This window comes from Pocillopora damicornis, chromosome 13 (genome assembly GCF_964200805.1).
Source record: "Pocillopora damicornis chromosome 13, jaPocDami1.2, whole genome shotgun sequence".
In the NCBI taxonomy this organism is placed as follows: domain Eukaryota; kingdom Metazoa; phylum Cnidaria; class Anthozoa; order Scleractinia; family Pocilloporidae; genus Pocillopora; species Pocillopora damicornis.
In genome coordinates, this window is record NC_142682.1 from 21,067,740 (window position 1) to 21,078,139 (window position 10,400).

At 42.8% G+C, this 10,400-nt stretch overlaps 2 protein-coding genes across 8 annotated transcripts; both read right to left on the minus strand.

Moving 5' to 3' along the window:
- Window positions 1–64: 64 nt before the first annotated feature.
- Window positions 65–4,995, minus strand: LOC149035897 (PDZ domain-containing protein GIPC3-like). 7 transcript variants are annotated; one of them, XR_016182305.1, is made up of 7 exons: window positions 4,837–4,994; window positions 4,338–4,717; window positions 2,471–4,007; window positions 1,887–1,947; window positions 1,142–1,196; window positions 730–802; window positions 65–281 (listed from the first exon to the last, which is right to left on the minus strand). XR_016182305.1 is itself a non-coding variant. In XM_089191664.1 (3 exons), exons 1-3 carry the CDS (start codon window positions 4,851–4,853, stop codon window positions 1,892–1,894), a joined length of 453 nt encoding a protein of 150 aa, XP_089047790.1. In that variant the 5' UTR covers window positions 4,854–4,995; the 3' UTR covers window positions 1,886–1,891. The 7 variants fall into 7 exon arrangements, 1 of the variants encoding a protein (XP_089047790.1); XR_016182301.1 differs by lacking the exon at window positions 2,471–4,007 and having other exon boundaries at window positions 730–784; window positions 4,837–4,995; XR_016182300.1 differs by lacking the exon at window positions 2,471–4,007 and having other exon boundaries at window positions 4,837–4,995.
- A 1,196-nt stretch (window positions 4,996–6,191) lies between these two features.
- Window positions 6,192–10,400, minus strand: LOC149035898 (uncharacterized). Its single transcript, XM_089191663.1, has 6 exons — window positions 8,745–10,400; window positions 8,409–8,623; window positions 7,752–8,061; window positions 7,510–7,602; window positions 6,892–7,025; window positions 6,192–6,721 (listed from the first exon to the last, which is right to left on the minus strand). Exons 1-6 carry the CDS (start codon window positions 8,901–8,903, stop codon window positions 6,217–6,219), a joined length of 1,416 nt encoding a protein of 471 aa, XP_089047789.1. The 5' UTR covers window positions 8,904–10,400; the 3' UTR covers window positions 6,192–6,216.

Sequence of the window (10,400 nt, forward strand, 5' to 3'; positions counted from 1 at the left end):
GTCAAATATCGCTAGAGATCATCCAATTACCTACACAAAGACAAAGGACAAAACCACACACTCCTTTGAATATAAATTTGGGCATCAGTCTTTATTTTCAACAACAATACCAATGAATGTGTCAAAACTTTTCTTGTCTACTCCATTCGGTTAGGCAGTATTGTTTAGAGGGGGAAAAAATCTCCAGTCATCACTGCCTGCACACATTCAACCTTGATGGTGGCACTTGATAGCTACATCACACCAGCACAGTTCCTGCCCTTGCATGTCAGCTGCTGCAACTGAAGAAAAGAGAGAATTTTGCTCATCTGTTGACACTGATAGAAACATGAAATTGCACAGCAAAAAGTATGACAATTCCTTAAGGCCAGAGCTAGCTTCACACTGAATTCCTGCACTTTTTGAAGCAATAATAACCAATCCAAAGTGTCTGAATGAAATTCAGCTGCAAAGGAGGAATGAATTAATGTCAAGGGTTGATGTGATAATGATGGACGGAGTTAAAAGTTTCTGATGGCTGTCATTTCCATAGCGCTGGTCGCAGGCCTGCGGCAGACTGTTGAGGTGGTAGCCCCAGGTGCCCAGAAGGCCTGCGCGCGTAGCGCAATGGTGATCATGGCCTGTCAGGGGAACGACAGCCTCTTGTGTGTTCAGTGGGGGAAATGTTACGTAGACGGGTAAATGGATGGTATAATCCAGAAATCTAGTAATGTCATTGACCATATTTACCTGCAGGCGAGGCGATGTGACAGCTCTTAATAACCCTTTCACTACCGCAAATGACCTGGAGAGAGAATTTTTCCTAACGATATAAATACAATATGAACAGGGTGAGTGCTGAGAATCCAGAACATCATCTCAATTTGGGGACCATTGGTTGATGCCATACTAAATTCTACCAAGGAACTACCATCATAAGGATTGTATGGTTGACAGTGAGGAGAGGTGCAAATTTGATCTGGGAGCTAAAGGGTTACACTCAAGTGGTAAGGGACGTACAGGTGCAATCTGGTTTGAAGGGAATTTCATTCCTGTGCAAGCCCTGTCATTTCAAATGGCTGACAGATAACAATAATAATATTATCTCGGAGTGGGTGATCAATCATTATTCTCACGGATTTGATTTTATGAATTGACTGACCTTTTTTTTTCCCAGGGAAGGATTCAATTTGTACTTCACTTGGTCCTTGTTTCCCCTACAGGCAGGAAAGCAGGAAAATTCACATTGACATTCAATTTACAGCCTCCTTTTAATGAAGCCTTTCACTCCCTCCCAAGATCTCCATAGTAATTCTCCTTACTGTCAGCCATACAGTTCTGGTGACGTTGGCTTGGAGAATTTTCTATTGGATCAGCTCAAGTTCCCTTCATTTCTATTTTTCTTTGATCTCATCACTTGTCTGCTTGATATTGCACATTGTATATTGTATATTGGATATTGGATATTGGATATTGGATATTGGATATTGTATTATCATTTCTACTATTATTAAATGAGATTGCTAAAAACATGAAATTTCTGCCAACAATGCCAATAGGCAGTGGAGAGAAGAGGTAGAGAGAGAGAGAGGCGATGGAATGGTCAGTGCAGGAGAGTGGAAGAAATGCTCACAAGTTGTAGCTGCAGAGGTGAAACTTTGAGGGGCTGTCGTTCCTAGACCGCTGGCCGGTTGGTGAGGGCAAACTGTTGAGGCCGGAGCCACAGGCTCCACCAGCGCTAGCGCGCGTCGCAAAGCGAGCAGCGGGGCTTGCCAGGGGAAAGGCAGGGCACTGTTTGTGCAGAGGTCAAGGAGGGACATAGACCAGCAGGTAGTAGAAGGATGTTTTTTCTTTCAATGGTCTGTTTTCAGTGGTGCACTTTGGGAACAATTGATTGTTATTCATACCTCAGTCACTGGGTGGATTTGCAGGTGCAGGTGCCTGTACAGGACTTGGTCCTTGGTTGGCCTAGAGGAAAGAAAAGCAGGGGTCAAAAATTAGCATTGACATTTTTGATTTGAAACATGTAATATCATCATTATTATTATTATTATTATTATTATTATTATTATTATTCAGATTGCATTTCATGCATTTAACCCCTGGCCAGTAATTCTGGAAATGAAGAAAGGAAAGCCTGCCCTCTTACCACAGGTAGAGGGTTGTTTTGGGCATCATCATTGCAAAACTGTTCTAATTTGTACTCCTAACGATATCAATACAGCATCAACAGGATGAGTGCTGAGAATCCAGAACATCATCTCAATTTGGGGACCATTGGTTGATGCCATACTAAATTCTACCAAGTAGCTACCATCAAAAGGATTGTATGGTTGACAGTGAGGAGAGGTGCAAATTTGATATGGGAGCTAAAGGGTTAACCCTTGAACTCCTGTTAGTGTTTGACACTATATAACTCCCTATAATATCCATACATTATTCAGCAAACAGGTGGTGAGAATCATCAGACATATCAGGCACAAGTGGTTACCTTGATATACATATATATATATATATATATATATATATATAGCCACTTTCCCAGGCAAGGATTGGATTTGTACTTCACTGGAGGAATGTGCATGACTTGGTCCTCGGGCCGGGAGAAGTCACATGTCGATCACCTCTGGCAGTTTGAGGGTGAAATGAAATGAAATGGCACAGCAAGACACTGACTCTTTTGGCATGCAAAACACTCAAGCGGAGACCTCTCGGGTCTTTCTTTCTTTCTTTTTTTGGATGCCACCCACCGTGAGAGAGAGAGAGAGTAACCCTGATGCAGATCATCCGATGAATCAGTAGGTAGATGAAAGTTGTTTCTCACCAATTTAAAAAAGTTGTGTGCAAAATAAATACAGACATCAGTACAATATCTAGGAGGTACTTAGGTACACGATACATCATCATTTTTATTATTGGACGAATCTATTTAACAAACAGATATGAACGAACCATGAATTAACCCTTTAACTCCCAGATCAAACTTGTAATTCTTTTGACTGCCAACCATACAATTCTTATCATGTGAGTCCGGAGAATTTAGTATTAGATCCACTAATTATCCACAAAATCCACATTTTTCTCTCTTCTCGTCACCTAGATGGTCGATATTGTGTGGATGATGTAAGGAGAAACTCTGTGTCGGTCACTCACTTCTGTGTTGGTTGGAGTTGAAGGGTTAAATATAAAAGTTGCATTGCACTGTCTAACCCTAAGCAAGCAAAAAAAAAAAAAACCCAACACATCAAGTGTCAACCCCAAGCAACTAGTTCCCACACAAAACTCTGAGGACATTCTTACAAAAAGTCTTAAAATCTCTTGCTTTAACCGGCCTTTGACTCCCAAGATCTGATTGGCTGCCACATAATTGTAAATAAGTGACAAGAATTTGGTGTTAGATCAAGATCACCACTTCTACTCGATAAGGTTGAGTTTTCTCCTGACCTGTCTGCCAGATAATGTTTAGATATTAATTACAGGGAGAAGTTACATGTGAATCACTCTTGGGAGTCAAAAAAGGGTTAAAGCCTCAGAATTGGCCAAGGAAGAACCTTCCCAGATTTCTACATCTAGTTAGCAGCCCATGCAGCTAGCTAGCTAGCTAGCCTCTACAATCTACACTTGTAAAGAATTGAGAAAATTTAAACAAGCTGGCCAAACCAGTAATCTCAATACTCACTCGTAAAGAAAGAATCGAGAGATTTCAACAAGGTGGCCAAACCCAAAAGAAAAGGTTCATTGCACTTGCATTATTTTCATGCTCATGCAGACAACATTCAGACAACCTGTGTCGGTGAAACAAAACACTTTGGACTTTCGTCAAGGAGTAAGTGACGCGTTTTCAAAAAAACTGATAACAATTTCAACCTTCCACTTCTACCATCCGACACTGCACCCCGAATGTCAAATATAAAATCAACTGGGAACTGGAAATCTGCAAATTCTTCATCTGGCAACGGCCATAGCAGAATCACTTGGATTGGAGACTCAGTGTCTTACTCTTCAGTAACTACCAGTGAGTGTCTGGGCTGAGGGGGGAAAAAAAAAAAAGAAAAGAGGATCGGAGAGCCACATTACTTCTCACTACAGCGAGAAAGTCAAATGGTCTGCAAAGGCTTCGAACAAAGAGCAGAGTGCCATCGGCATGACTTTATTCAGCAACCAGAACGCAAATTATTGTTTCTGAACTGTTACCACGATCGATCTTGTATTTTTTCACGACAAAAGAGGTCCCTTTGGATGCCGTGTCAATGTTCCATTCACTTACAGTGAGAGCATTTGACTTATCAGCAGTTAGAATATATGGCATGGCAGATTGTAACTCTGTCATAATAGATAATAGATGATAGCTGACTTACCGGAGCTGAGCTGCTCTCTCTCAGGCTCGATCAACCCAAAGACGACTATCCCTCCGACCGGAACCCATGCTATCATAGCAGCTACATCACGGTGCCCGGTACCGACGACAGTCGTGCCGTTTATAGCTACTATACGATCTCCGACGCAGATCCCGGGAGCTTCGTGCGCAATGCTTCCTGGATCGATACCTTCGATGAGTGCACAACCCGAACTATCATTTGTTATGTGAAGACCCAAGGATGGGCCTGCTTTAGACACTGTCACAGTTTTGCGTTCTCCTTTAACAGGTGCAGACGTGAAGCCATCAGCTCCAGTTTGCCCTCCGAGTAACCCTTCCGTGACCATTCCGCATGCAGTTAGCGTGGACATAAGACAAGATCTGATGGAAAGAAATGTAAATTCTCAGGTCAACTCAATTCAGATAATGTATACAGCCACTAGAGAGTCTCGAAATAAGTGCTCTCCTCGCCCAACGAATCATTCTTTGCACAGGGTTACCTTGAACACAGCAACATCGCAACTTCGAAACCTCGGGGATGGAAGGTGTGTGATGCCACATTCCCACTGCCTCCGATTTCGTGGAGGCGAAACGAAAAGACATGTCTGTCTAGCTCGCAGGGCTAGCTAGTCGAGTCACCTAATGCGCGTGCGCGCGCGCCTTGGGGAGGGGGGGAGGGGGGAGGGGGGGGACATTTGGCGCTAGGCCGAGATGGCCGGCCAACTAGCCAATCAAATAATAATAAATAAAATCATCATAAGCTTTATTTACGTGTCAAATAAGATAGCAGTTTCCCACTAGGTAAGCACACCTAAACTAAACTCGTCTGATCTATATAAAACTATGCGTTAAAAATTTATTGGAATATGATAAAAGAGCTCTTCCCATATAAAACTACCCTACCCCGAAAATAGTAGACCCCACGTTTATAATACCCCACCCTGTATAATAAGATGATAACCTTCATATGATGAGATAATAAGATGATAATAATTACAATAATATGATCTTGATAGTATTTAAAATATTTAAGATTGACGTTCTTGTACCCTCTCTACTTTTCTAGAATCACTAGCTTTGCAACAATTCCATACAGTACCACAGTAAGTTAAATAAGGCAGAAGAGCAGCCTTAAAAAGTTGTAATTTAGCCTTGGCTGGGATTAACTTCCTTAATCTATTAGTTACACCCAGCCTTTGACTGCTTCCTTTTTTTTTCTTTTTTTTTTTAATTTTTTTTTTTTTTTTTTAACAGATGTTACTCACGCGATCAGAAAAATGTAAATTATCATCAATATTTACACCCAATAACTTAGAATAGAATTATATGATTTAATGGCTGTTCCGTTAACATTTAGCTCTAACTGTTCATCATTTAGTCTACCTCCTTTCGATATCATTGATCCATATTTATCAAAGTTCCCTTTGAACCGTCACATGTTTCGACGCGCGAGCTGTGGGCAAATAATTAATTCGTGTGCGGGCAAGTCCGAATCGGCCCGGACGTGCGTGGGCAAGTTTGAATCGGGGAAAAATCACCATTCGTGGCCGGTTTTTGCCTGTCGGGTGTATTGCTTTTGTGACGGACGGCTTCAAATGAAATAATTCCGGGTGCAAAAAAAAAAACAAAAACAAAATCAAAACAAGAAAACAAGAAAACAAGAAAGCGAGAAAACAGGACAGGACCGAACAGAACAGCAAAAGCCAGACAAATTCAAATTCACACACTTTTTATTATTTATCTGACAGCTAGAAATCTCTCTGGCGGCTTCCAAAAGTCCAACAACAATAGCGAAGAAAAGGGATCTTCTTAGAGTTCTCGTTCTGTTTTTTTTTTTCTCCTCTTTGTCCTTTTGCTTTGTCCTTTTTTTTTTTTTGAGGTCAGGATCCCCGCTCCCCGCCCATGACTGCCTTGTGTATCTCGCGCACGCTGGTCAGCAGTCGCATGGCGTAGGGACTGCCTTTGGCAGCAGCCACCTTCACAGCGACTAGCGACTCTCTCGACTCCACCCACTGCTCACCGTCCAAGTCTGGGGCATAGTTAGAACCTCCGGTGTGCCTGTACCATAGAAGGAGGGCTTGGCCTTCCGGCAGGAAAGCTTGAACACGCCCCAGGAAAATCGAAGGCTTCTGTAGGGTGCTGTCCTCGGCCACGAGTCCCACAAAGTCGCCCACGTCGATCTCCGGCTCCGAGATCTCTGGCAGCTGGAGAGACCTGGTCATGGGCCCGGCCACAAGCTCCTCTTCTTCGGCCTTGCGCCTGGCCAGATCTAATGCCGGGGTCTTCTTCTGGTTTGCCGTGCGTCGGTCGTAAGTGTGCTGGGCCTGCTCTCGGGAGTGCCGGAGACAAGCAGCAAGGCTGTCTTTCATCTGATCGTCGCATCCGCTGCAGATAGACAGAGGGAGAACGACAAAAAGAAAAACGTATCAAACGGTTATCAGCGATGTGGCTATGCCGGCGTTTTAAAGCAACAGATTCCAAAATTCGCGGGGAACGAACGAAGGAAGGAAGGAAGGAAGGACGTGACTTGCAGTTCAATAGCCATGTCGACCTACCTCTGGGAATATGCCCAGGTCACGAAAGATGACCTTAGTCCGCATACCGCCACCTTGCTTCCGGTCAGGAGTTCGAACATTTTCTGTAAACGTGTTGTGAACGACGTGCTCGAGTACGGTGCACCCTTGGAATTCTGAAATGAAATAGGTCAGAGTCAAAATGATCTGCTGCTGCACAGCAGTGGGCCCAGTTGTTCAAAGGCCGATTAGCTCTAACCCAGGGTTAAATTTTAATCCAGCTTTCTTTATTTCTTTGTTCAGAAGTCTTTTGGGGAAAGTCTTCACTATTCTTTTTAGAACATGCAATGATCAAATTGCAAGCAAAAAGATTTGAACTGAATTTTCTCTTAAAGTTTTCAGACCTGAAATCAAATTTCACACTAACCCTGGGTTACCTTAACCCAGCTTTGAACAACCAGGGCCTGTGGTGACTGTGACCCACGGCCAGTGTTTTCAAAGAGTCCTCTTCGGCCCAAAAATTCCTAACCAGTTAGCTAGTTTCAAGCGAGTGCTACTTCACCCGGCGACGGCATGAGTTGGACAATTTTGCCTTGCCGAGCCCGGCAATTTTAGCCCGCGCTAGCTAGCTGGCTATAAGACGGGGAACCCTATACTTACCAGAAACAGGTAGTTGCTGCACAGCGTCGGATTAAGCACCTTTCTGAATTCTGATACAAACTGTATGAACAGCCTGCAGAGTTGGCTGTCTGCCTGCGGGGAGAGAGAGAGAGAGAGAGAGAGAGAGAGAGAGAGAGAGAGAGAGAGAGAGAGAGAGAGAGACTGTTATTAAAGTGTGCTCAGAACTCTTGTTAATTTCCGTACTCTGCTCGTGTCAGTCGTTCAGTCGTGACAAGAATTACCTGTATGGGAATAGTTTCAGGCCCGCTCTGCTTGCAGGTTTTGAACCTTCCGAGGTGTAGCACGATGCCGTCGCCATCTGTCTTGATCAAGGCCACGTTTCTGTCACGATAGTGCGCTTTCTGAAACGGTTCTTCCAGTTGGCTTTCCAAGACCAACTCCATCGTCCTGATTTCTAGGCCCCTGCTGGGCGGGAGGTGGGTGTACAGTGACAAAAGCAGCAGGTCGCGGGCCTCCTGAGCGCGTTGCTGTCTGCCCTTGGCCAATTCAAACCGGCACCGCTGGGCTTCCCTAGCTAGGAGGACTTGTTCCCTTAAGAGAAAGCGGGGACCAGTGTTCTTTAATATCTTTAGAAACGATTCATTCCTACAAATTGAAACTGTACTTCTTGCATTTATTTTCAAGCATTTCAACTCTGAATGCAGTCGTCTACTCAAAAGGGCAGGCAGGCAGGCAGGCAGGCAGGCAGGCAGGCAGGCAGGAACTGTAGACCTCGAGGACAAGCGTTCACAAAACACGATTCTGACTATTTTTAAATTTTTTACCTTTTCCCGATTGATCATCCAAGATGTTTAAAAGACAGACACGTTTTGTTTCCGTTTTGTTTCCGTTTTGTTTTGTTTCTGTTTTGTTTTACACTAACTAACTAGCACACTTACCAATCCAGCCACTTGCTTTGCGCTTTGAGATCTTCGACTGCGGTCGCCCTCTCCAGATCCCCCTGCTTCTGAAGTACAGTGGCCGTTCTTCTGAGCTGGGAGATAATGCGGATACCTTCGAATTGTGGCCCCAATCCCCGATAGCAATACTTCAGTGGGTACAGCAGACTGCTCGCGTGCACGCTTAGGGTCGCAGGACTCAAGTTCCTCTCCTCCTGATGTAGAGACGAGATGGCAACGTGTCGTAAATGTCTTTTAGCAGGTCAAATGATAATCTACAATCATCTGTCGTTGTCGTTGCAACGTGCAACGTTCTAAAACAACCTCGATACCCACCTTCAGATAGTCTAGGTATCCTTCGATAAGATCCCCGCGATGGAAGTCTTGGACTGAAGGCGACTCTCCGGGCCGGATTCGCTGAACGTATCCAAGATAACCTACAATATACAATATACAATATACAATATTTATTTGCCATATACGACATTTACACATGGAAAAAAAAAAAAAAAAATGAAGAAAATTGATGACAAAAAATAAATGGCGAGAAAACCTGAAAGAAACCACGAGGCTTATAACAAGTCAGGCTTTCTCACTTAAAATAACTAATCTTATATTAGAATTACAATATGGACTTATGGTAATTAACTTTGACCGCGCACACGTACACACACACACACACACGCACACGCATATTAAGTAAGTTAGTTAAGAATTACTGCCTTACAGAAGCTAATACTTAGAGAGAAGAAATTCCTTAAGCTTTCTTTTAAAAAAAGGGGAGGAGGGAGAACTGGTTATGTCAGAATTTAACGAATTATAAAAGTTTGGACCTTGAAAGTAAATTGAAAACTTCCTGGTGTTCGTTCTGCACAGTGGCAAACGGAAGGACTGAGCATTCCTAGTATTATAATTGTGGATTTGACTATTCAGTAAAAAAAAGTTATTGAATTTGGAAGGGAGTGTAGAGTTCTCGAATGAAAACATAAAAGTACCTAATTGAAACGAATGGATATCACGAAATTTTAAGAGTTTAAGTTCCTTTAAAATAGGGCCAGTATGGGCAATGTATGTAGAATTGCTTACTATTCTTAACGCACGTTTCTGTAAGGTTACAATTCTTTGAAGGTTTGACTTATAGGTACCAGCCCAAGCTGAATTGCAATAATACAAATATGGAAGGATCATAGAATTGTATAAAGTACGAAGGGAGTGAGTAGAGAGAAAAAACCTAGATTTATGAATAATACCTATAGATTTGGATAATTTATTTGCTGTTAAGGATATATGCGATTTCCAGGTCAAATTGTCATCTAATAAAACACCCAAAAACATGGTCTCAGAAACACGAAGAATAGGCTGCTCGTTTATGAAAACTTGAAATTCAAAGGATTGCTTCTTTTGCCAAGGCTTGAATACCATAAAATTAGTCTTGGCTAAATTCAAGGAGAGCCGCTTTGCTGCAAACCAGGTTGACAATTTGTTTAATTCTCTATTTAATGTGTTAATTAGGTAAACAGGGTCATTATGGGAGATAAATAAGTTTGTATCATCAGCAAACAAGATTGCATCAAGCAGGGAAGCATTGTTCAAATCATTAACATACAGGATAAAAAATAAGGGACCAAGAATAGAACCTTGAGGCACCCCACAGGGAATCCCCTGTGGGGCAGATCTAACGTTATTAACCTGAGGATAGATGGCCGAGAAACATGAAAAGAGGACCAGAAAATTGGAGCGCGTTCCATTCCTCTGTTTGCTTATCTGGTTTGCCTTTCTTTCTCTTCTTTTTTTTTTTTTGTTTTTTTTGTTTTTTTGTTTTTTTGTTTTTTTTTGTGTGCTCCATCACCGAAAATGCCACGAGCGATGCAACTAGCAAATAATGTAAAATGCGGAGCCGCCATACTCACACAGGATGCGTTCCAAGGCTTTGTCGAACGTGCTCGCGGCGAGCATCTGTCCGTGCCTCTCCAGCGCATGAGGCCTTGTGAA